Below are 27,304 nucleotides of genomic sequence, written 5' to 3' on the forward strand. Positions count from 1 at the left end.
GAAACAAGAAATTCTGCTTATAGCTTTGAACTCAACAGTGTTACCCTTCTGCTTAAAATCACCTCCACTGCTTTCCACTGCTCCTAGGATAAAGGCTGAAGGCCCTGCTTGTTACCCTTCCTGCCTCTCCAGTCCCATGACACTCATGTCTGACCTTTCCTGACTCCCTTCCCTCACAAACTCTCATAGGACCAAGAACATCCAGGTCCCACAACTTACCACAGCACAATGTATTCATTTGATTACTGTTTGCCATCCCCCTGGACTATTATAAGGTCTAAAGTTGGCACTCAACAGTATTTATGGTGGAGAAACGGGCAAATGAATAGTATTATGTCACTCTCCCCAAGCCCAGTGAGGGTTTTGTTCACCCTGCCTCCCTAACCTTAATCTCAATCCATCCCTGATGACATGCATGTGAATTGCTACATTTTGCTAAGAGTGACAAGAAGGGAAATGAAATAAAGGACACACTATTTTAAAAATATACATTTAACTTATCCCTATCAACAAATAGCTTTTAATGGCACTGAAACTGAGCTATTCAAATCCATTTACCCATGCATTCTAAACTTAAAAATTTTGTTATCTAAATCTTCTGACATATTTTTTTTGAAACTGAAAGAAATAAATTATCCTCAATTCAACCAACCAAAATCAACAACAACAAAAATTAGTTTTAAAGCGCAACACTCAGTTGCAAGTAGCAATGGTAATCTCAGTTATCTGACAATGTAGTCACCCAGATATCAACTTCTTCTTATTTAATCTTATCCTGGCAATTAGCTCAGGTAATCAGAGCACAGTGCTACTAAGGCTAATATTACTATTAATAAAAACAAATTACCAAGCACTTGTGTACTATCTGTTTTACAGAGAATGAGTATTCTCATTGACCCTTCATAATAAGCCTATGAAATCTGTAGGGAAGCTAGAATTCAAGTCTAGGTTTGGGTCTCCAAGTTCAGGTTTGACCTCTAAATAGGAAAGTTAGTGTTGCACAGAAAGAAAGAAAAGAAAAAAAAAAAAAAAAACAAACCAGGTTGGGAGCAGTGGGGGCAGGTGGGGAGGGGAGTGAGGGAAGAAGATATGCAGAGAATATAGATTCAAGGTCTCTAATCCCGGGAAACCTCCCTCTTTAGTTTTCCTCCAAATGAGATAAAAGTATGCTTCTAGGTCCAATCCTTCAGTTGCATCTGTTTCCTCTTATGTAGACTCCAGCACTAGTACTTGAAGGCTGCCCTGCCAACTCTAATCTGGAGAACTCATTACATCTAGGCACACAGACTCCCTTTTGGGAGCCAAAGGGCAGAATGAACAAATATTCAAAAACATTTATGACTAAGTTTGTTTCTCTGCCTTCCTTCACCTCCCCTGCCTTTGTGAAAAGTATAACCTATGTAATGACTACTGTGATCAACATCAGCTCGCCAGTAAGTACAGTTATCTATATCCTAACACTAGAATGTCAACAGCAAGAATACGACATTTACCAAGCTGAACCTCCAGGGAGTCACTAAATCCAGTCAAGAATGCCAGAGCAATAAACAGAAAATAGCATTCGAAGTCAAATCCTGCCATTCTGATGACTGTCAAACCCTTTGCTTTGTTAAGCACCTTAGTTAGTAACTTTCCGTTTTCTCATATGACAACAGGATTCATGGTTGCAAATCTGAAGAAAATCCCAAGCTACTTGATCCTAAAATGTGCCAACTATCCTGCAATGCTTCCAGAAAAATCAAGAATGTGCAAATTTGAAATTGTGCCTTCTTTTCATCTGAGATTGTTCTTAAAAACAAACCAAAAATTTAAATTTTAAAAAGTTAGTGTGTCTTCAATCAAAAAACTTTTAATAAAATTTGTAGATATAAAGAAATCTACTCCCAAGTACTCATCCAGTCTGTAGGCCAATCACCAACAGACAGTGTATGTATGTTGCAGAACAAACGACTTGGTTTTAAATCTTGACTCTGCAACTCAATACCTATGAAACCGTAGACAATGAAAGCAATTTACTTAAGCCTCCGATTCTTCCTCTGTTCCCTGGGGAAAATGGAGCACAGTTCAAAGAGGTTAAAAAGTTATCTCAAGTTCCTGGCACATTTCCAGCATCCATTCAATAAATGATAGTTATTAATATTTCTTCTGAGTTGTCAATTAAATAACTAACATTTCATATATAATTCTTCAAATCATGTGCTATCACAAACTCTTGTTAAAGAAAGCCACCTACTATTAACAAGCTCCAGTTACACAAGTATTCTTCAGTCATTTAAGGTTAACCCTGTGCAGTTAACCAATGTAAAAATAGAAATTGTGATTACACCTGTGATTTTGAGAATCCTTTGATTCTTGAGCATGGCTAAGCAAAGCATGTTTTCATGAATGGTTTCTCCAAAGGAGAACCACACCATTCCATGTCATTTTTAAGTCCTCACTACCCACTGAATTAGAAGAACTGTGGAATACTACAAAGCCAAATGGGTTCCATCAGCAACCCAAAGTGACAACATCTTAGGAACTTGCTAATGTAAAAGTGCAGAGGGCAAAACGAAGGGTTGAAGACTTTTTGTGAAATCTAACCTTACTCCACAGAACCGAATATTCTTCAGCAATAAAGTACAGATTCCACAGTAGATGAAACTTGGAAAACATATGCAAAAATCAAAGAAGCCACTCACCAAAAAAAAAAAAAAAACCTATTGTATGATTCCATTTATATGAAATATTCAGAACAGGCAAAGCTACATAGAAAGTAGATTGGTGGTTGACTAGGGCTGGAGCAGGTGGGGGTCAGGGAGTGAGGCCAATGGGTACAGCGTTTCTTCTAAGGAAGATGAAAATGTTCTGAAACTAGATTTGATGATGTTTGCACAACCCTGTAAAGTTAAGTAAAAATCTTGAATTGTACACTTTAAATGGGCAACTTGTTTGAAAGTTGTTTGTAAAAATCTAACTCACTAACTGATTAGTGAATCCTTTATTCTTCACTGCATGGAAAAATAACCTCTTCATTAAAAAATAAAAATAAGTGCTCAGAGTGCTGTCTTATGTTTAAAGTTATAAAATATCTTGACTTTGGAAGTCTACTTACCTTGCCTTTGCATCTATGGTCTCCACTTTATTTCAATAGCAATCATTTTAGATGAACTCCAGTAATGGAAACTACTCAAATACATGCAAAATGTATTTATGCTCAAATCACATTCTACAGATTACCTTTTTTATTGCTCTATAGCAGTGACTGTTCTTTCCTTTATTTAGTACAAACTGACCACTTATCAGTCTTCTTTTGATTACTTGCTACATTGACCTTCAAACAACTCAAACTCTACATTTACAGGATCTCCTTTTGTTCTCCTAAGAAATCCAGGAAATATTCGTTGACAGACAAAGGAGTCTTACCTACTAAACTGACTAAACCCACCTGTTAGGGGTGTAGGGAACACAGGGGATTCACCAGAGTGGGAATATTACTGGTGAGAACCAGGAAAAAAAGAGATGGCCCAGCTCTTGATCAGGAGATAGAGATAAATTACAGTATGGGTCAAGTAATGGACAGTCTTTTTTTTTTTTTTTTTTTTTTTTTTGAGATGGAGTTTTGCTCTTATTGCCCAGGCTGGAGCACAATGGCTCGATCTCAGCTCGCTGCAACCTCTGCCTTCCGGGTTCAAATGATTCTCCTGCCTTAGCCTCCCGAGTAGCTGGGATTACAGGCGCCCACTACCACAACCAGCTAATTTTTGTATTTTCAGTAGAGACGGGATTTCGTCATGTTGGCCAGGCTGGTCTCGAATTCCTGACCTCATATGATCTGCCCACCTAGGCCTCCCAAAGTGCGGGGATTACAGGTGTGAGCCACTGAGGCTGGCCTGGCCAGTCTTAAAAGCTAACAACACTAAGGAATCTGTTATCTGGAATATTTTTACTGATTGCGAAGCATACCTGTATTTCAAGTTTTTTTCAAAGTTTTTATTCTTAAGTTTAGAAGAGCCAATTTGTGAGAAAAGACAAAAAGTGAGAATCCATGATTTCTGCCCCTCAGATCCTAAAATCTAAGGCAGACAGATTAAACATACGCACATGAAGATACTCTCATGGAGAGACTAAGAATATCAAGAATAAAAATATACTATCAATTCAACATTACTAATGTGGAATATTTAAAATATTTAATTGGTTATAAAAAGGAAAGTATTAAATATTAGTACTAGAAAGTAGATTCAAAGAAGACTGCATAAGAACAAAGACTCTTGAGATGAAGATAGTAATTTTGTTGGGAAAAAACATACTAGTACTATTTAATACAACAATTAATTCGAAAATCATAACTTTGGTGGAACAAACTATTTTCAATCACAACTCTAATTATTCAAATGTTATCTCTGCTAGTTTTTTACTCAAATAATTTCAGTATACCCCTCCAATTCATATGAAGAACCTATTTAAGATTAGCTGCTCTTAATTTTGTTTTTGAGGAGTCCCAGAATTTGAAGATAAAGGAATTATTCTCTTTTAAGATCACTTCTTCTACTTAAGCACTTAAAAAAAAATTCCAACAATTCAGGGTAAATTGAACCTGTCAGTATTTCACTTCAATTATGATACTATCATCCTCTGCTGTTCCAGTTTTCCAGTTCAAATTTCATATCTAAATCTTATACAAACACTTCCCTTAATTTATCAATTATCCTTCCTCTGGGGCCAAATCTTTTCAATACAAATGTCACTTATGAAATAATGTTATATCACTTGCCTTTTACTATAGACTCATATGTAGATGACTTGGACTGATCATTTGAATAATCAGTCAATATGGTCAATTTCAAACTAAAAAAAAAAAAAAAATAGTCCGGCATGCTGGCTCACACCTGTAACCCCAGCACTTTCGGAGGCTGAAGCAGGAGGATCGCTTGAGCTTAGGTGTTCAAGACCAGCCTGGGAAACATAAGGAGACCTTGTCTCTACTAAAAATCAAAAGAATTAGCTGATGTGGCGACGCACACCTGTAGTCCCAGCTACTCAAGCAGCTGATGTGGGAGGATCACTTGAACCCATGAGTTTGAGGCTGCAGTTAGCTCTGATCACACCACCACACCACTGACCTACAGACTAGGCAACAGAGTGAGACCCTGTCTCAAAAAAAAAAAAAAGGAAAAAAAACAACAACAAGTTATTAACATTAGTCTTTGTTTACCAATTACAAATTTTATCTTGATAAAATTCCCTACAGCATAATTGTCTTGTGTAACTACAGCAAAAGTCCTCAAACAAGTTTTCCGAAACTGACAATGAAGAATGTGGGCAAATCAATTGGGAAATCATAATCTTAATTAAAATCAAGTTGAACACTTCACTTGCTTTTTTTTTTTTTTTTTTTTTTTGAGACAGAATCTCGCTCTGTTGCCCAGGCTGGAGTGCAGTGGCGTGATCTCAGCTCACTGCAACCTCCACCTCCCAGGTTCAAGCGAGTCTCCTGCCTCAGCCTCCTGAGTAGCTGGTATTACAGGCACGCGCCACCACACCTAGCTAATTTTTCTATTTTTAGTAGAAACCGGGTTTCACCATGTTGGTCAGGCTGGTCTCCAACTCCTGACCTCATGATCTGTCCACCTAAGCCTTCCAATGTGCTGGGATTGCAGGCGTGAGCCACTGCACCCAGTTGGACACTTCGCTTTCTTTTTCAGAGAAACAGGTGATTGTGAAACTGTATTATAATGTTGCCCCACACAGTGCAAAGATTTCACATACATATCCACTGCTACTTAAGATGTTTTAATGTTAACATAAACCCAAAAGGTTAACTTACGTCTTTCCTACTAAGTCGTTTAAATGTTTCTGAATAAACAAAGTAAAGAACATGAAGTAACATTATTAGTGAATCTTACCTGAGCCAAGTCTGCAAGCAATGCCTAACCACCCCAAATTCAATAAAATGCTTAGGACGTGTACATTAGATTATAAAACATGAAAATAATCATCTCAGGGAAGGACCACAAGCCTATCATAAGCAATCACCTGGTTTAAAAGAAAAAAGGCCAAGAGTCGAAAAATAAAGCAAAGAAGGTTGAAAAAGGAAAAAAGCAAGGGCAAAACTACGCTGCAGATAATTTTCCCTATTTCCTCAGTCTGCCCTTCGTCCTCCATTTTTAAAATCCTCCGACTGAATGGAACAAGTTCCATGTGTTTAGTTCACTCTTTATGGGGATACTTTTTCCTACAAATATCCTAATTATCATTTTATAGAAGCAATAGTTCTTGCTACTCATAAGGACTCCAGAACAGTTTAGAGATAATTCTTTTTAAAGGGGCTTTGTAAATTGTATGAAATAGGCCAAATCCATATACGACTACTATCTTAATCGTAACTGGGGAGGCAGGATTCCGCAGAGCAAAAAGCTTTCTGAAATTCCGTGTCCCTACACCCTGTCTTCTATCCTCAGCCCTAACATGTTAATAGAATGCTCTGCATCCTTAGCATAGGGCCAGTATTCAAACCAAGCGAAAACTTTATTTTAAAAACACTCACAAGGGGCGAACCAAGGAGGACAGCGTGTGACTGAGGAGGCAGCAGGGCGACTAACTGGCTCCATGAACCAGGAATGGCTTAAAGGACACAAGCTCCGAGGACTTAAGGCAGTTTCCTCCTGCACCCCAAGCTGCGCTTTAGATTCCCAGGATTGAGCGAGCAGTGTATTTCGTACTTTAAAACTCTGCAAGTAGCCTAAGCAAGCCATGAGACAGCCAAGGGAGCCAGAAGGGGCCCGCAGGAGGCAGAAGCCTGAGAAAGAAGAAAGCTGGGGAGGGGAAGGCCAGGCGCAGGGCCTGGAACTGGTCATCGCGGGCCAGGCCTGGTCCGGGTTGCCGCGGGAGCGAGGACGCGGCGCAGCATCCGACTCACCTGCCCATTCTCCGAGCCCCGGGCCGACCCCCGCCTCGTTCCCCACTCCCCAGACCCGGAAGGCCGTGAAGAGTGAGTACGAGATGCGCAGGGCTAGGTAGGCCACGGTGCCCGCGCCCACCCAGTACAGGAAGCCGGCGACAGGGAGAGCGCTTTCCATGGCTTTCCACTAGGCCTCACTACCTTCGTGAATGAAAAAAGCGAATGAATGAAAGCAGGAGGAGGCGCCGGCCGTGACGGTGAGGACTACGCTAACAGGCGCTGCTCCGACACCACTTTGGGCCTAAACCCCGCCTGCGGCGCCATATCCGTGTCGCTATTGGTGGTCTGTCTTTCCTTCTGCTCGTAGAGCGTTAGCCATTGGCTGACTCCAGTTCCACTGCCCCGCCCACACCCTCCTCCCTAACACAGTGTGCCGCGTTTCCGTTCTAAAGCAGTGGACAGCTCACCTGCCAATCAAGCTTTAGTCCCACCCAATAGCGTCACCACGCTCCTCAGGGTTCCGCCAGCGAGTGCCCTGTCTCACCCCACCGAGGCGCCCCGGTCTCTCATTGGCTGCAGCCGTACTCGCGACTGCGGAAGACTGCGCTCGGATTGGTCAGTCAGGTTGGTTTGAGATCAGGTTTGAAGAGGGAAGGAGATCAAAGAAGCCGCTAGTGAATGGAAAGATTGTAGTAAGAAGTGGGAGTGAGCAGGGCGCGGTGGCTAACGCCTGTAATCCCAGCACTTTGGGAGGCCGAGGCGGGCGGATCTTTTGAGTTTAGCAGTTGGAGACCAGCCTAGCCAACATGGCGAAACCCCATCTCTACCAAAAATACAAAAATTAGCTGGGCGTGGTGGCGCGCGCCTGGAATCCCAGCTACTCAGGAGGCTGAGGCAGGAGAATCACTTGAACCCGGGAGGCTGAGGTTGCAGTGAGTCCAGATCGCTCTACTGCACTCCACCCTGGGCGACAGAGTGAGACTCCGTCTCAAAACACACACACACACACACACACACACACACACAGAGAGAGAGAGAGAGAAAGAGAGAGAGAGAGTGGGCGTGAAGCCACGGTTTTATTTTCACCTATTTATTAAATATATATTTTACATATATATGATATAATAAATATATCATTGTTAAGCATGCTGTCATTGTTCGCATAAACTTTTCCAGATAAAGGCTTTCAGTCTTCTGTGTCTGTGCCTTCCAGGCATAGATAGCCCTGTAAATACCAGGCCTCCCTCCCAGCTGAGCACTAAACATCACTCAGTTCCCAGCGACTTGGAGTTCAAGGCAAATAACCTGAAGAAGTGGAATAATTGTTACACAATGGCATCAGAGCTGTACAGTGAATGAAAAAGATAGGAACACAGCTTGCTGAACAATTAGTTTTGAAAGGAGACTATATCTTTTAATTTGTCTTCAAAGGAGGATAGAAAATTTTACTTTCTTTTTTTAGTTTCCCATTTTTGGTTGGGGGCAAGGAGAATGGTATTTCCAGGGGGCACAGAAGCGTGCAGTCCAGGTAGAGACATGGGAACTACATCAGTAACGTTCCAGAGGAGAAAGACCACAAGGTAAGTTTTAAAAATTGTGTAAAGCAATAAAGTGCTTCACACTTACTCTCTACCTTGCTTCAAGAGTTGTTTCCTTCTCTATCATGGCTTTGGGCTCACAAAGTTACCTAAATTTTGTTCTTAGTCAATAGGGGCTGCTGATTAAAGACTTAAGAGGTTTTTTTGTAAAGGAGGAACTTAAGGATAAAAATTCTAAGGGTAACCATTCAACATATCTTGGAGCTAACTTTATAGTTTGCTAAGATTCAATTTGAGCCTTATTTCTTGCTGCCCAAACCCCTCCTTCTCCATTCTCTTATCAGATTAATTAGGTCTAACCCCAAGGCTGTAAATGTAAACCATCAATTACCCTGCAGAATTCAGCCATGTGAGTTGAGCTGACATCGTATTTTATTTTAATTGAGTTTGGTACCTTTGGCTGGGGCTGCCTCTTCAGTTCAACCAAAGGCCCACCACTCTTCTCCCTCAACTTCTCCCTCTTCCCCACATCTTTGCCTACAGTATAGCTATATCTCCAAATTTATATATCCCAGCTCATCCTTGCTCACCAACAAAGCGCCCTCTAGATATTCAGTCCCATTCTCCTTAGAATAGGGTGGAAGGGTGAGAAGACAGTTATTATAAACTAAATACATTTTTTTTGTTGCATATATCTGTCCGTGGCCCCCACTAGAATCTATGATTATAGGGGACACTATGCTGTGAATCCATAGGACCTAAAACAGTGCCTGGAATGTAGAGGACCCCAAAATATATCTGAGAAATAAATAGAAGTGAAGAATCATTCATTTAAAAAATGTTATTGTGCTCTAATTATATGCCAATCACTGAGCTAGGTGCTAGATATAAAATAGTGAGCAAATGGGCAATTCTCAGTCCTAACCCTACTCTACCCTTCATCAGGGAATGGCCACTGTTTTTCTCTCAGTGTCCTTTGCTGGCTTCTCCTACTGGCCTCTAAATTACACAATGCCCTCGGGCTCAGACCCCAGCTCTCTTTACTTCTCTAATATATGATTTTATCGGTCTCTTTGTTTTAAATATCAACTGTAAGCTGATTACTTCCAAATGTCTTTGTCCAGGCTCAGCTTCTGCTTAGAGGTCCAGACTATATATCCACCTGCCTGTTTACATCTCTACTCAGATATAAAATAAACATTTCAAACTTAACATGTTCAGAATAGAACTCTATGCTCAACACACGTGCGCACGCGCGCGCACACACACACACACACACACACGTCTTCCTCTTTTCTTTCCTATTTCTGATAACGATACCACTACTTACCCACTTTCTAAGGCCCAAGACCTAGGGATGAAACTTGATTCTTTTTTTTCCCTCTTGTTGCTCAGGCTGGAGTGCAATGGTGCAATCTCAGCTCACACGCAACCTCTGCCTCCAGAGTTCAAGTGATTCTCCTTCCTCAGCCTCTCAATTAGCTGGAATTACAGATGCCCACCAGTACGGCCTGGCTAATTTTTGTATTTTTAGTAGAGACAGGGTTTCACTATGTTGGCCAGGCTGGTCTTGAACTTCTGACCTCAACTTATCTGTCCACCTCAGCCTCCCAAAGTGCTGGGATTATACACATGAGCCACCATGCCCTGCCTGAACCGTGATTCTTTTCTTTCCATTACATTCCATATCCAATTCTTTAGCAGGTCTTGTTCACTCCCCTACCAAAATACATCTTGACTTACCACTACCAACCTAATTCAAATCGCAAGCATTTTTAGCCTGGAACATGGCAATAGCCTCCTGACTGGTATCCCTAAAGCCTGTCCTGGGGTTTGTTGACCATATAGCAACTAGAGTGTTTGTTTTTTTTTAAGTAAATTAGATATCATTTCTTCTACTCAAATCCCTTCAAGAACCTTATATCACATTAAGAACAAAATCATCCAAGTTGAGTTTGTCTGCCCTGACCTCTCCAGCAACCACCCTCTCCTGTGCTCACTTAATTCCAGCCACACTAACTTCTTGCAATTCCTCAAAGAAGTCAAGTTCATTCTGGTCTCAGAGTCATTCTATTACACTTCCCCTTCCCTCTGCCTGAAACCTCTTTCAAAGGCTCACTCCTTTATATTATTTAGGCTTTTGCTCAGACGTCATCCTTCTTAGAACGGTTTGCTCTGACCTCCTTCATAACTGTCCCAAACAGCTTTCTCCTCTGCTTTAGCAATCCTTATCCTTTTACCCTACTTTGTTTTCCTTACAGAATATAATGCTTTCAAATCGTTTGATCACTTAGCTCTTTGTCCATCTACCTAATAGAATGAATATAAGTTCATGAGTACAGTGAACTTTCCTTGTTCACCACCGTATCTTCAGCTAAGACGTGCACCCAAGAGTACTTGACACTTGGTATGCAATAAAGACCTGTTGAGTGAGTGATGAATGAATAAATAAAAATAGACTGTCTAGTGGGAGAGACATTCAGCGAACTTCCAACTAATTATATGATAAAAATTGTAATACATACAAAGAAGAAAATACACTAGGACATAAGGAAAGAGATTAACAAGAGGACCTAATTTAGGTGGGGGAGAAGAAACAGCCTTGAAAGGCCTTTCTAAGGAACCCATAAATGAACTCGGATCTGAGAATATGCAGAAATTGAGTGGGGGTGGAGCGGAGGAGAAAGCAACAAACACCCAATGGAGGTTTTGATGTGGTTTTCAAGAATACACATCTGTGCCTCTTGCAACTATCACAGCATATGGCATAAAATTAAATAGGTGTAGGACTATTTAAAGTAAATACATGGACCTTGGAAATGGAATTTCCATTGCTGTTAGAATTGGTTATTTTAACGAAAAGGAATGTTAAAGGCTGAAACCGTCTCATTTGGTATCCATTCCTCTTCTAAAATGTCTAGGCACTACCCACGTTAATAGGAATAATTGTTCTTTTAAATGTACATGTTTATTCTGATCATCTTAGCCTCTTTTTAGGAATTAGGAATACTAACTGTTTTATCTACTAAGAGAAAAAATAGTGACTTCCACAAAGTGAAGCAGTACATTCCAGAGAGCCCTTTGGAGTTCAGGTGGTCCCACACTTTTGGAATTCAACAATCTCCTGTCTCTGAATAAATTTTAAGAACCACAGTAAACTCTGATGCATACAGGACCCTATAATGATGACCCATTCCTATTCAGCAGTATTCTGTGCTGAAATTTAACATTAAATGAAGGGTTAATAGAGCCATACTAACCAAACATGTGAAAGCTATAATACCTCTCCAAAAAGGAAGCACTAAGATAAAACTCGGGCCTTTAGTGTCAGGTAAATCTGAGACCAGATCCTAATTCTGCCTCTTATTAGCTGTATGATCTCATGTAGATTTAATATAACTGAGCATTCAAATTTACGTCTGTAAAAATGAGAACAATACTGCTTAAGCATTTAGCAAGGATTGACAGATGTTGTGTTCAGTGAGGTAGGTATTACTCTTATTCCCATTTTACAAATAAGGAAACAGAGGCTTAGAGCAAGTAAGTGGCAGAATTGGAATCTGAACCAAAAAGGTGTGACTATGAAATCATATCTCCAGAACTAACTCAGAGCAGCATCTAAAAAGTGGCCAAGGGTGGGGCGCGGTGGCCCATGACTATAATCCCAGCACTTTGGGTGGATCCTTTGAGCTCAAGAGTTGGAGACCAGCATGGGCAACATAGTGAAATCCCGTCTCTACAAAAAACACAAAAAAATTAGCTGGGCATGTTGGTGCACGCCTGTAGTCCTAGCTACTTGGGAGGCTAGGCAGAATAATTGCTTAAGCCTGGGAGGTGAAGGATGCAGTGAGCTGAGATCGTGCCACTGGACTCCAGCCTGGGTGACAGAGTGAGACCCTGTCTCGAAAGAAAGAAAGAGAGAAAGAGAAAGAGAGAGAGAGAAAGAAGGGGAGAGAAAAAGACTAAAGGAGAGTAAAAGAGTCTCTAGAAATACTTTATTGTTACACAAATAAAATACTCAGACATAATCACATTAGATTTCAGCTTCATTTGGTAACAAATTTAAAGTTTAGAATGGTATTTAATATGGAAAAATATGAAGCAACAATATTGTATCATATTAGTATACAGATATTCCCATTTAGTTGAAAATTCATTCTTAATATTTCTGTAAATTGAGTTTCAGATCAGAGTTTCCTGATGAAATCAGGAATAGTTCAGTATAATGAAAGAACATTTCATAATTAGGGAATTTCATAGAAGCGGGGAATTATTAAGCATACCATCTTGTTTAATCCTTTGGGACACAGCTGAATCCTTCATTTGGCTGTATAATAAAACCTTTTAACAGTTCTATCTTCTCTTTCATCTTCATTTAAACATTGTTCAAAATATTGAACTTCAACCTGCCTTTAAATTCAGTTGTCTAATCCTGGGTTAAAAAGAAAAGTGTTGTGATGAACAAACCAATTTAAAAGAAACTGAGTTTTTAGCATTAGAAATTGGGAGATTTCCCAAACGTTAATATTTAATTTTAACAAGCAATATTACCGTAAGAAACGGTAGAAGATTAACATTTATTGTCTGGGCGAGGTGGCTCATGCCTGTAATCCCAACACTTTGGGAGGCCAAGGCAGGCAGATCACCTGAGGTCAAGAGTTGGTGACCAGACTGGCTAACATGGTGAAACCCCACCTCTACTAAAAATACCAAAATGAGCCAAATGCGGGGGCACATGCCTGTAATCCCAGCTGCTCCAGAGGCTGAGGCAGGAGAATCCCTTGAACCCAGGAGGCGGAAGTTGCAGTGAGCCAAATTTGCACTACAGCACTCTAGCTTGGGCAACAGAGCGAGACTCTGTCTCAAAAACAAACAAAAAACATTTATTATGTTTTAATATTGCATTATCAACTTCAAAGTCAGTTCACATACATTACCCCATCTAAACATCACAATAACACCTCTATTTTTTCAACAAGGAAATTAACTCTTTAAGTTAAACTTCTTGGGGAAGGAACACTTTACTGTAGCAGGCCTGTTTCTAGAACCGAGATGTCTGCACTAAAAATGCAGGGCTCTTTCTACTCTGCCACCTATTTTATAACAGAACTTAGACTCACATTCATGGTCTTCTGTAAACCTGTTTCTCAAATAAAACTGAAATCAGTATTTTGACACAAGTGATTAGAAGATGTAGTTTTAAAATTTTACTTATTTTTTAGTTTCAAAAGCACACAGAATTATATGAAACAAAAAAAGCATCCCACCCCATTTCCTATTCCCACTAACACTTGGCAATTTGTACTGTATTCTTCCATTTCTTTTTCTTTTCATTTCCATTTCTAAGTATGAAGCTATATAATATACACAACATATACATATATACTTTTTTAGAAGTGAAAGCTGTGATCATACAAAAATAATTCAACAACTTTCTTTCTCCACTCAATAATATATGGTTAAAAATACCATAGTGAGATAGGGCGTGATGGCTCACACCTGTAATCCCAGCACTTTGGGAGGTTGAGGCAGGTGGATCACCTGAGGTCGGGAGTTTAAGACCAGCCTGACCAACATGGAGAAACCCTGTCTCAACTAAAAATACAAAATTAGCCGGGCTTGGTGACACATGCCTGTAATCCCAGCTACTTGGGAGGCTGAGGCAGGAGAATTGCTAGAACCCAGGAAGCAGAGGTTGTGGTGAGCTGAGATTGCACCATTGCATTCCAACCTGGGCAACAAGAGCAAAACTCCATCTGAAAAAAAAAAAAACAAAAAACCACATAGTGAAATCTTGACATATGCAATATTGCACATTAACTGGTTTTCTTTATTGCATCAGCAGATCTAATAATCATTCCATCAATCTTACTCAGAATACTTTTGCTTAAAGCAAGGAATTAGCGCCATGGTAAATAAACCAGTTTAGACCCACGTGAAAGGGGCTGGGCACAGTGGCTCATGCCTGTAATCCCAGCACTCTGGGAGGCTGAGGTGGGCAGATCACCTGAGGTCAGGAGTTCGAGACCAGCCTGGCCAACATGGCAAAACCTGTCTCTACGAAAAAACAGAAATTAGCTGGGCATGGTGGCACACACTGGTAATCCCAGCTACTCGGGAGGCTGAGGCTGGAGAATTGCTTGAACCTGGGAGGCAGAGGTTGCAGTGAGCCAAGACTGCACCACTGTACTCCAGCCTGGATGAGACAGCGAGACTCCATGTCAAAAATAAAAAAATAAAACCATGTGAAAGTAAACCATAATATCTTACCTATATTGTATTTCCAGCCAAAAATAACATAACTGTAGGACAGTTATGCAGGCAAACTTAAGGCAAACAATATAGTGGAATTTCAGGGGGTTTTCTTTACCTGAATCCTTACTTTAGCAATGGGTTCAAGGATTTGTTATCTTTACCCTATTTTTCTTCTAAAAATTCTAGCTACTTTAGTTTCTATTACTTTTACCTAATTCTTTCCTTTATTCCCCTTATTATCTTTTTTAAAAATTTGTATAAAGACAGAGTTTTGCTCTGCTACCCAGGCTGGAGTGCAGTGGTATGATCATATCTCAATGCAGCCTTCAACTCCTGGACTCAAGCAATCCTCCTGCCTCAGCCTCCCAAGTAACTAGGACTACATGCACACAGCACCACACCCAGCTAATATTTTTTGTAGATACAAGGCCTTGCTATGTTGCCCAGGCTGGACTCCAACTCCTAGGCTCAAGCAATCTCCTGTCTTGACCTCCCAAAGTTCTGGGATTACAGGCATGAGCTACCGTAACAGATTCCCTTGCTTTCTTGTTAAATATATTTGATGCATACAAAAGAGCAGATGAAATACATGTTTGTTATATAAAGCATAATATAATGATGCTTTAAACTCACCACCTAACTCAAGAACCAAAAAAGACAAAAACCCATCCTAGCCCATCCTCCAGAGGTAAGCACAGCCCTAAATATGTATATCATTCTACTACTTTAAAATATATATACTTATATCACAAATATATGTGAAATAATAACATATTGTTTCATTTTGCTTATTTTTGAGCTCTATTTAAAAAGCATGATATGGTGGGTACTAGGGAAGGCGATCCAGGTCTCGTCTCCAGGGTCAAGACCTTCATGCCCACATCTGCTGACAATGCCAGTCTATGTCCCCCTACGGGACTTGTTCCAGGCTAAAGGGAGCTGCTTTGTTCCTTCCCAGTGGCAGCCTACATCTAATGACTGGGTGATGCAGGAGTACAAAAGCCTGGACCACCTACCTCAATTATGAACACCTCTGAAAAGCCTTCCCAGCTTCAGAGCTCCCCGTAGAATTTCCTGAAGCTTCCATTATACTGCAGTGCAGCTCAACTTCTCTTTCAGCTTACTCCAGCTTCCTTCACTCCCTTACGGATGTTGTTCCCCAGAGTACTCCATTACAAATCCCCTGCAAGCAAATCTCAATCTCAGAGTCTGTTTCCTGGGAAACATGACTGTTGTGGGTTGCAATATATCTCTCTAAAAGATATGTTGAAGTCCTAACCCCACAATCTGTGGCCTTGGCCTTATTTGGAAATAAGGTCTTTGCAGATGTAATCAGGTTAAGATGAGGTCATACTGGATTAGGTTGGGCCCTAAATCCAATGTCTGTTTCCTTATAAAAAGAGAGAGATTTAGAGAAAGATAAAGAGTCAGAGGGAGAGACAATGGAAGCAGAGATTCTACTACTACAGATTCCAGCCAAGGAACATTCAAAATGGCCAAAAACCACCAGAAACTAGGAAGAGACAAGGAAGGATGCTTCCCGAGAGCCTGAGAGCCTGCAGAGAGGGCACAGCCCTTCCCAACACTTTGATTTTGGAGTTCTATCCTCCAGAACTGTGAGAGAATAAATTGCAACTCTTTTTTTTTTTTTTTTTGAGACAGAGGCTCACTGCAATCTCCACCTCCCAGGTTCAAGCAATTCTCCTGCCTCAGCCTCCAAAGTAGCTGGGACTACAGGCATGTGCCACCACACCCAGCTGATTTTTGTATTTTTAGTAGAGACGGGGTTTTGCCATGATGGTCAGGCTGGTGTCGAACTTCTGACCTCAAGTGATTCGCCCACCTCAGCCTCCCAAACTGCTGGGATTACAGATATGAGCCACCTTGCCCAGCCAATAAATTGCTATTCTTTAAAGCCGCCTACTTTGTAGTGATTGGTTGTAGCAGCCCTAAGGAAAGTCACAGGTAGACCTAAGACACACACTTGGGTAGTCTTCTGGAACTTGCTTTTTTTTTTTTTTAACTCAGCATCATGTTTCTGAGAATTATTCTTGCTGTTGACCTAGCTGTGGTTCTCTATTCATTTTCTTCAGTAACAGTGGCAATATCTCATCAGAGATATATTAACAATATACACAGCCAGTTGTGGTGGTTCATGCCTGTAATTCTAACACTTTTGGGAGGCCAAGGCATGGAATTGCTTGAACCCAGGAGTTTGAGATCAGCCTGAGCAACAAAGCTAGACTCCACCTGTACAAAAAAATTTCTTTTTAATTAGCTGGACATGATGGCACACACAGGTAGTCCCAGCTACTCAGGAGGCTTAAGTGGGAGGATCATCTGAGCCAGGAGTTTGATGCTGCAGTGAGCTATAATCACGTCACTGCACTCCAGCCTGGGTGACAGAGCAAGACCCTGTCTCAAAAATATATAATAATGATAATAGTAATAATACATTATTGAAAAACCTTTAATTCTGTTCTTTCTAAAACGATTATGCATCTGTTTTGGGATATACTCTCTTATAGTATTTATGTTCCTTTATTTTATTTCAAATGTTTGAGAAAAGTTTCTATATAAATTTTAAAATTGATTACATATTTATCTTTACACATATGTGTTTGGCAGAATAATGACCTTTTAAAGATATCCATGTCTACATATCTGTGAATGTTACCTTGTGTAGGGAACATATTATAAAGATGTGATTAAATTAAGGGCCTTTGAGGTGGGTGGTTATCTAGGTGAGGCTAATCTTTTTTTTTTTTTGAGATGGAGTCTTGCTCTGTCCCCAGGCTGGAGTGCATTGACGTGATCTTGGATCACTGCAACCTCTGCCTCCTGGGTTCAAGAGATTCTTCTGCCTCAGCCTCCCAAGTAGCTGGGACTACAGGTGCATGCCACCATGCCCAGCTAATTTTTGTATATTTATTAGAGACAGGGTTTCACGATGTTGGCCAGGATGGTCTCGATCACTTGAGGTCAGGAGTTCAAGACCAGCCTGGCCAATATGGTGAAACTCTGTCTCTACTAAAAATACAAAAATTATCCAGGCATGGTGGTGCGTGCCTGTAATCCCAGCTACTTGGGAGGCTGAGGCAGGAGAATCGCTTGAACCTGGGAGGCGGAGTTTGCCATGAGCCAAAATTGCACCACTGCACCCCAGCCTCAGTGACAGAGTGAGATTCTGTCTCAAAAAAATAAAAAATAAATAAACTCAGAGGTCAGCATTTTAAAATTATATAGTGTATTAGTTATCACTACTTTTGATTTATAACTTGTGAATTGTTCATTTGTAGAAACAAGGATTGAAATGGTGTGACAATAAAACAGAAGCTGTGGCTTTATTGTCTCACCTGCCCCAAATCAGTGTGTTTGCTATCTGCAGGGAATAAAGAGCAAGTTATTAAAAGCAGCAAAAGTAAATGAGCAGTTATTGAATAGTTGGTCATTCATCCTCGTTCCATTTGGGCTGTCTGGCAGATGTACCAATTTCATTGTCAGCTCCTACTCAAGAGTGATCTCAGGAAAATTGCCTCATGTTGCCCTGTTTACATGGAACATTTAAAGATCAGAATACCAGAAAATGTTCTGTGATGTAGAGTGAATGACTTTCATATTATCTATACAGGGTATCTAAATATATTTTCCTGTCTCTAGCCTCCTTCTATTAATTTTCCTTATTTTGTGTTGTGAGAATGTTAATAAGTCCCCTCAAAATCTTTTTTCAAACTAGGCAAAGAATGAAAAATAGGACAGGTGTGATGGCGCCTGCCTGAAATCCCAGCACTTTGGGAGGCCCAGGCAAGTGGATCACTTGAGTTCAGGAGTTTGAGACCAGCCTAGGCAACATGGTGAGATGCTGTCTCTACAAAACAAACAAACAAAAAATGGCCCAGTGTGATGGTGTGTACCTGTAGTCCCAGCACTATGGCAAGCCAAGGCTGGAGGATTGCTTGAGTCCAGGAGTTCAAGACCAGCTGGGCAGCATGGCAAAACTCTGTCTCTGCAACAACAACAACAACAACAACAACAAAATTACCTGGGCGGGCTGGTGTGTACCTATAGTCCCAGATGCTAGGGAGGCTGAGGTGGGAGGATTGATTGAGCCTGGGAGGTTGAGGCTGCAGTGTGCTATGACTACACCACTGCACTCCAGCCTGGATGACAGAGTAAAACACTGCCTCGAATAAAATAAAATAAAATAAAATAAAATAAATATTCCCCCTTTCCTAGGACCCTGGTATTGAGGAAATGGAGGGACTAGCATTTAGGCTTTAAAGTGGAAAAAGTGCAGGAGGGAAGAGAGAGTAGCATGACTGAAGTAGAAAGGAAGGGAGAGTGGGAAAGGGAATGATGGAAAAGTAATTTAAAAGTTAGCCCGATGTGGTAAGTTGCACCTGAGTCTGTGGCTAACCACATACAACCATAAAATATTCTTGGCATACAATAAACTCCATGTATTTCTCTTTTCCAACTTGTCTACTCTGTGGGTTGACAAGAATTTGGCCAATATAGACTGACATCAGCAGGCTTTGCTCCAGGCCAAGGGCTGGCTTATCTTTGTCCAGTTTCTCTCAATCATCTAGGGTCACCCAGATCAGAAGATAATTTTAGACAGGCATGATTGTGTGTGTGTGTGTGTGTGTGTGTGTGCGCGCGCGCGTAGAGCAAAGCATATCAATAATAGAATCTTTCTTTTTCAGAAGGAGCCCTCAGTTGTGTGATCTTGGACATTCTGGTATTTCGTTAGCTCAAATGTAAAGTGGGAATGCAAATCATGTCTACCTTTCAGGGAGGATGACACCAAGAAATCTGAAGGACTTATTCAATTTCCACTTCCACTAGTGGTCAATGGATTACTTGCTTCATCTCATTCTCAACAGTAGTAGTTATCACCAGGCATGGTGGCTCGCTCCTGTAACCTCAGCACTTTAGGGGGCTGAGGTGGGAAGATCACTTGAGGTCAGGTGTTTGAAACCAGCCTGGGCAATATAGTGGGATCCTGTTTCTACAAAAAATTTTAAAATTACCTGGGCATCTTCTTTCCTTCCTTCCTTCCTTCCTTCCTTCCTTCCTCCTTCTTCCTTCCTTCCTTCTTTCCTTCCCTCCCTCCCTCCTTCCTTCCCCTCCCTCCCTCCTTCCTTCCTTCCCCTCCTTCTCTCCTTTCTTTCCTTTTCTTTCTTTCTTTTTCTTTCCTTCTTTCTTTCATGCTTTCATGTGGTCCACTTTAGGAGGCCAAGGTGGGCAGATCACTTAAAGTCAGGAGTTCAAGACCAGCCTGGCCAACATGGTGAAAACCAGCCTCTAATAAAAATAAAAATAAATTAGCCAGGTGCTGTGGCAGGCACCTGTAGTCCCAGCTACTTGGGAGGCTGAGGGAGAAGAATTGCTTGAACCCAGGAGGCAGAGGTTGCAGTGAGCCAAGATCGTGCCACTGCACTCTAGCCTGGGCAACAGAGTGAGAAAAAAAAGAAGAAAGAAAGAGAGAGAGAGAGAGAGAGAGATAGAGAAAGAAGGAAGGAAGGAAGGGAGGGAGGGAGGGAGGGAGGAAGGGAGGGAAAGGAAGGAAGAAAGGAGAGAGAGATGGGGGAGGGAGGAAGGGAGAGAGAAAGAAAGAAAGAAATAGAAAAAGAAAGAAAGAAGGAAAGAAAGAGAAAAAAAAGAGAGAGATGTGGTCTCACTCTGCCAGGCAGGAGGCTAGGGTGCAGTGGCACAATCACAACACACTATAGTCTGGAACTCCTGGTCTCAGGCAGTCCTCCCACCTCGGCCTCCCAAAGTGCTAGGATTACAAGTGTGCACCACCATGCCCAGGCTAAAATTTTAATTTTATTCATTTCCCACAAGAAGAAAAGTATAAATGGAGGTACCAGATATTCAGATCTTATTGATATGTCACAAAAATCCCACTTAACCCTCATTTATCAATAAGATAGTGAATTATTTTTGTTCTCTCAACTGTCAGTTTAAAAATAAAAACAAAAGCTAGAGTGTATACTATATTATATTCTACCTTTCTATTTAAAGCAGTAAACATTTTTCCAAGTCATAATTTCAATATAACTTTTAATGACTTGATAGATTTTATGCGTGAATATATCATAGATTTAAATAATGTCCTATTTCTGGGCATTTGGGTTAAGTATTTAGCCATTATGAATAATGCCAAAATAAACATCCTTGTATGTAAGTTTTATGCACATCTCTGATTCATTTTTCCCCCTTTTTTTGGGGAGAATGGGGTCTCACTATGTTGTCTGGGCAAATCTTGAACTCCTGGCCTCAAGCTAGCCTCCCGCCTCTGCTTCCCTAAATGTTGGGATTACATGCATGAACCACCATGCCTGGCTCACATCTCTAATTCTTTATATTAAGTTCTCAGATATGTACTTACTGGGTTAAATTGCATGAACACTTAGTCCACTTATCAAGGACTTTCTTAGTCTACTTTATTGTATTTACATACAATCTACAAATTCATCATAATCAAGATAAACATTCCATAATCTCCAAGGGTTTCTTCATGCCTCCTTATAGTCAATGCCCTTTTTGACACCCCCTGCACCCGGCATAGCCACTGATTCTGCTGTCATTCTAGTTTTGCCTTTCTAGAAATGCATACAAATGGAATCATGCAGCATGTGGTCTTTTGTGTCTGGTTTCTCTCACTTAGCATACGACCCTTGAGATTAATCTGTGGTGTGTATTGGCAGTAGGTTCCTTTTTAATACTTATTATTTATTTTCGAGATGGAGTCTCACACTGTCACCCAGGCTGGGAGCGCCGTGGCAAGATCTCAGTTCACTGCAACCTCTGCCTCCCAGATTCAAGCAATTCTCCTGCCTCAGCCTTCCGAGTAGTTAGGATTACAGGTGTGCACCACCATGCTGGATAATTTTTGTATTTTTAGTAGAGACGGGGTATCGCCATGTTAGCCAGGCTGGTCTCAAACTCCTGACCTCAGGTGATCCACCCGCCTCAGCTTCCCAAAGGCTGGGATTCCAGGTATGAGCCAGTGTGCCCAGACAGCCTGTTCCTTTTTATTGCTGAGTAGTATTCCATTTTGTTATCCACTCTTTAGTTGATCAGTGTTTGAGTTGTTCCCAATTTTTGACTGTTATGGATAAAGCAGATATGAACATTCACATACAAGTCTGTGTGGAACGTGAGTTTTAATTTCCTTTGGGTAAACAATAGTGAGGAACAAATTTATAGGTTATACAGTAAATATTTAATTCTATAAGAAGCTGCCAAACTGTTTTCCAAAATGGCTGTACCAGCTTGCTCTAGTCACTATGTATCTGCAACACCACTTAGGATTGTCTTTTTTATCTCATTGATCTGTAGTGGTATCTCAATGTGACTTTTATTAGTGTTAATTCATTCCTGTTATCTTCAATTAATAACTTACAGCATTATCTTTGCTGTAAAGATAATGAACATCTTTTCATGTTTAAATGTCTTATTGGTCATTTATTTATCTTAGTTTGTGAAGTATTTGTTCAAAGCAAGTGGAGGGTTTGAGGGACTTGGGGATATGAAGCAGTAATAACACATGGCAAGCTTTATTGAGTGGTTCTTGGGCAATGGTGTATGAGAGAGGAAGTCCTTCACAGCATGAGACTTTCTGAATGCTAACAATAAGGGGCCTACCCTCCAATAGGAGAGAGAGGGTATGGGAACTCCTAAGGAGAGAGGAAAATCAGAGAGGGAGTTTACATGTCCGGGTGATAACACTGCAGTAGCATGGTAGGGGAGTCTGGATCAGAGAATATTGAAGGACAACAGCAGCAGTGATTTGGGGCCTGGGGCTTATCTTATATATTGCTAGCAGGTGTGGAGTGATTTCATGGGTTATACCAACCAGGCAGGTTCTAAAGTGCTGAAAATCTTGTTTGGGCTTAAAAAAAAAAAATTAGATGTGTAAAAAAATTGACTTTGGCACTGATAGACTTTTGTACTAATAGGTCTTAGCTTGCAGTGAAGAAATAAACAACCTAGAAGCCAATACATCCAGGCCATCGTTGGCTCACTTATATAAGAACGCTTTTGCTGATATTTTTAATTAGGTTATCTGTTTTATTACTGAGTTGTAAGAGTTCTTTATATATCCTGGAGAGGAATCCTTCATCAGATGTCTTGCAAATGTTTTCTTCCTTTTATGTAGCTTGCTTTTCATTTTCTTAACTGTATTTTGATAAGGAAAAGTTTTTAATTTTGATGAAGTCCAATTTATCAATTTTTTTTCTTTTATGCTTCCTACTTTTTATGTCTTATCTAAGAAATGTTTGCATTAACTAAGACCTCAAAGATTTTTCTCCCATTTTCATCTAGAAGTTTTATGGTTTTAGTTCATGTTTAGGTTTATGACTCATTTCAAGTCCATCTTTGAAATCAGTATGAAGCAAGGAACAAGGCTCATCTTTTTGCATATGGATATCCAAATGTCCCAGCACCATTCCTGACTCATAACTCCCATATCCCTTGTTATAGTCTTTTGTTATAATGTTGGAATGCTTTAGGCCTCAGAAGAAAACAAATTCTTCAGAAAACAGAATCTCTCTCTGACCTTCCTTCCCCTGCCCTCCTTCCACCAGCCCAATGCAGGACTCTAATCTCCCTCTACTTTTCTGACTATGGGTCCTAAGACCCTCATTTCAGAAGGGTCCTGCCCCATGCCCTGAAGGAAGAAAATGCTGCCAGAAAGGCCAAGAATCTGAAAAGACCAGTCTTACTGGGTTTCCTCCCTCAGTAATAGTAATGAATGATATGATCTTATTAATATTAGATCATACTCTTTTTCTCCATTCTTATTTCCGCACAGTCCTCATCATGCCTATTCAATGAAGTGTCCATAAAAGATCCAAGAGGACAGAGTGAGGGAAGCTTCCAGATATCTGAACATGTGAAGGTTCCTGAAGGGTGTGTGCCTGGGGAGGGTATGAAAACTCTTCACGCCTTCCTCCATACCTTGCCCCGTTTCTCTTCATGTGTATTTTTGTTTTTTTGTAATATCCTTTAAACCAGCATATGTGTTCTGTGAGCCACTCTAGCAAATCAGTTGAACCCAAACAGGGGGTCAAGGGGGAACCCTATCTTGAAGGTGGTGGATTAGATGTTCTGGAGGCCCAGACTTTCGATTGGCATCTGAAGGTGGTGGCAGTCTTGCAGGACTGAGCCCTCAATCTGTGGGATCTGAGGCTATTTCCAGGTACGTAATGTCGGAGTTGAATTGGAGGACACCCAGCTGGTGTCTGCTGCAGAATTCATTGCTTTGGTGTATAGGGGAAAAATCTCCACACATTTGGAACAGGTATCTTCTCTGTGTTGATTATTGGATGGTGTGAAAGCAGAGGAAAAAGTTCATTTTTCTGCACCTATTGTTTTACATAAATGTATACATTTGACAATTTATATAATCAAAATCACACTATCTTGATTACCGTGGTTTTAAAGTCTTAAAGCCAGGTAGTGTAAGTCCTCCAACTTACTTGCCTTGACTACCCTAGAGCCCTTGCATTTCCATATATATTTTAGCATCAGCCACTTGAGTTTTGTATTTTTTAAAAAAGCTACCTGGTATTTTGATTGGGATTGCTTTGAGTCTATAGATCAATTTGAAGAGTTGAAATTTTAACATTTGAGTCTTCCAATCCATGAACATGGTATCTTTCTCACTACTTATGTAGTCTAATTTCTCAGCAATGTTTTGTAGTTTCAGTGTACAGGTCTTGCACATAATTTGTTATATGTATCCCTGGGTATTTCTTATTTTCAGGTGCTATTTAAATGGTTTCGTGGCTGGGCACAGCAGCTCGTGCCTGTAATCCCAACACTTTGGGAGGCTGAGCAGACAGGTCACTTGAGGTCAGGAGTTCAAGACCACCAGCCTGGCCGATGTGGTAAAACCTCGTTTCTACTAAAAGCAAAAAGTTAACTGAGTGTGGTGGTATGCACCTGTAACCCTAGCTACTAGGCATGAGAATCACTTGAACCTGGAAGGAAGGGATTGCAGGGAGCCAAGATTGTGCCACTGCACTCCAGCTTGGGGCGATGGAGACTCTTATCTCATTAAATAAATGGTTTTGTTTTCTTAACTTCAATTTACAAATGTTTATTGCTAGGATATGAGCATTTTTAAGGATCTTGATGAATAACTATATTTTATAAAGATCATACCAATTTACATATCCAACAAAATATGAGATTGCCTGTTTGAACTATACTTCTGTATGTAATCGACCTTATTTAAAAATTTGTTCCAAGTGAGGCAGACTGATAAAATGGTTCTATTCTTGCAATTTAGTTTGAAAATTATAATCTTCTCTTCTTGGTGTGAGGGAGTATTGTTTGAACTCCAGCACAGGAAGTACGATTAATATGTCTTGGTTCACAGCACATTATCATCATTGGTTTCTCATTTTATTTAGTTTCTTTTAACTCATTCATTTTTTTCTCCTTTTCTTCTGTCATGGGCAACATTTATCTTGTCCTTTAGGTATTCATTCCAATGTGCTTTACATACCTTTTTGAACATTTCTAGATTTTTATTTTCATGAAACACTGTACTTCTCAAACATCATGCATGGTAGATATATGTAGTCTTTTGCTTCTATCTGATGCATAGTATATTAGTCTCCCCTTATCCACAGGGGATACATTCCAAGACCCTCAGTGAATGTCTGAAACAAGGATAGTACTGAACCCTATAGATCCTATGTTGTTTCAATCCAACTGAGATGGTTATTAAGTAACTAATGGACAAATGTAAGATTTCATCACACAACTCAGAATGGTGCAACATATAAAGCTTATGAAATGTTTATTTCCAGAATTTTCCATTTAATATTTTCAAACTGTGGTTGGTAACTGAAACAGCAAAAATCCAGAATGTGGATAAGGGGAGACTACTGTACTATATGTGTGCATCCACCATATTTTACCTATGTATTTCTCCAGTGATAAAAAACCTCAATTTGGATCTAAGACTCTGCCATCAAAAACATGATGAATATCCTCACATTTCTTCCTTTAGAATCCTGTGTAAGACTTTAGGCCATATATCCAGAAACAATTTAATATCTATATTCATTGAACTAAATTCTGCCAGGCTGCTCTCCAGAATGGCTCCACTACTCTATACTCTTACCACCAGTGTATGAGGGTTGCTCTACCCACACCCCCACCAATAGTTGGTATCATCCATCTTTCTCATTTTTCTTAGTCTACTGGGGATAAAGAGATCCTTTATTGTTGCTTTAATATAAATTCCTCTAATTACTGAGTTTGAGTGTATCTTTTCATATTGTTAGCCTATTGGATTTCCTCTTTGAAATAACGCCTGTTCTCGGCATTTTTCTATTAGGGCTTTTGTGTTTGTTTTGTTTTCATTTGATGATGGAGGCACTCCTTATCTACTGTAGATACTAGTTCCTTATCAGATTTGGACATGCAAGTATATTCTCCCAAATCGTATCCATTATAAAACAAAAATTTCTCCCCAGTATTTGTTCTTGTTATCTATGCGGCACAACAAACCAACCACAGCTTTAGAAGCTTAAAATAAACCATTTTATTTGGCTCATGATTTTATGGGGCAGAGATTGGGAAAGGCACCACTGGGCAATTTATCTGATTTACATAACAACTAGGGCAGCTGGGGCTAGAGGATCCATTTTCAAAATGGCTTTTCACTTAAGTGTCCTTTGGCCTCTTCCTTGGTGCTCTTTGGCCTCTACACTTGATGTCTCATCCTCCAGGATTTCTTCACTATACTTTGGGTTCCTCACGACATAGTGATTTCAGGGTAATTACATGTCTTACATAGTGATCGGCTTCCAAGAGGCAGGAAACCAAACTTGTCAGGTGAAATAAGAGTAATACCTGGAACTGGCACACTATCACTTCTACCACATATTATTGGTCCAGACAGTCATGAGAGCCACTCAGATTCAAGGAAGTGAAGAGACTCCATCCTCTGATGATAGAGTGACACTGTCACAATGCAGAACAGGTAGAACTGGGAGATACGGTTGTGGCCACCTTTGGTAAACACAATCTACCACATTATTTATTGACATTTTATTCTTTTGTGAATTGCCCAGCCATGGCAGTGCCTTTCCATTTTTTTCTATTGATTCATAAAACTGTAGAACATACCTCAAATTTTTTGCACTTATAAAAATCGCTTTTTCCAAGTTTTAATTTAGAATTCTTCCATCTCAAGTAGAAGAATATAAAAAGAGTGTATTTCATTTACTTTACTATTTGCTTCCTTTTAAAAATCTGTTAGGATGAAACAATTACTGAATCCTATGTGTCTAAAAACTTAACAGGACATATATATAAAGCCATTTCACAAATATTTTAAAATTAATCCCATTATATTACAAATTCAAATTCTATTCAAAGTAATTATAGCAAATAGTAGGGAAAAGCTAATAATCACTGTCTTCATTTTAACTCTCTACTACAAGGGACCCTTTTTCCCTTTATAAACTACATATAATCAACAATTTTGGTTAATAATTTTTTTTTTTAATATTTTTAAGACACAAGTTGGCTACTCTTTTACTATAACTTCATTGAAAACATATGGCTCTCCCTACCGAAAACAAATTCTCCT

General features: G+C 40.1%; 1 protein-coding gene and 1 long non-coding RNA gene across 4 annotated transcripts in view; both read right to left on the reverse strand.

Moving 5' to 3' along the window:
• Nucleotides 1–12,759, reverse strand: part of HSD17B12 (hydroxysteroid 17-beta dehydrogenase 12) — a 177,894-nt gene extending 165,135 nt beyond the window's left edge. The window contains exon 1 of one of the 2 annotated variants that reach the window (XM_012452399.2): nucleotides 12,705–12,759. In XM_012452399.2, the coding sequence (XP_012307822.2) occupies nucleotides 12,705–12,744 (40 nt within the window). In that variant the 5' untranslated portion in view covers nucleotides 12,745–12,759. Of the gene's footprint in view, nucleotides 1–6,901; nucleotides 7,200–12,704 lie in introns of those variants that run through there. The other variant, XM_012452397.3, reaches the window with a different exon arrangement.
• A 2,690-nt stretch (nucleotides 12,760–15,449) lies between these two features.
• The window catches only part of LOC135270097 (uncharacterized), a 102,319-nt gene continuing 90,464 nt past the window's right edge, over nucleotides 15,450–27,304 (reverse strand). Inside the window, exons 4-5 of one of the 2 annotated variants that reach the window (XR_010338319.1) lie at nucleotides 18,591–18,682; nucleotides 15,450–15,859 (exon numbers count right to left, since the gene is read on the reverse strand). This is a non-coding gene — a long non-coding RNA (uncharacterized LOC135270097). The remainder of the gene's footprint in view (nucleotides 15,860–18,590; nucleotides 18,683–27,304) is intronic. The other variant, XR_010338320.1, reaches the window with a different exon arrangement.

Source organism: Aotus nancymaae, unplaced genomic scaffold (genome assembly GCF_030222135.1).
Source record: "Aotus nancymaae isolate 86718 unplaced genomic scaffold, 86718_ANA_hifiasm-v0.15.2.pri h1tg000059l, whole genome shotgun sequence".
In the NCBI taxonomy this organism is placed as follows: domain Eukaryota; kingdom Metazoa; phylum Chordata; class Mammalia; order Primates; family Aotidae; genus Aotus; species Aotus nancymaae.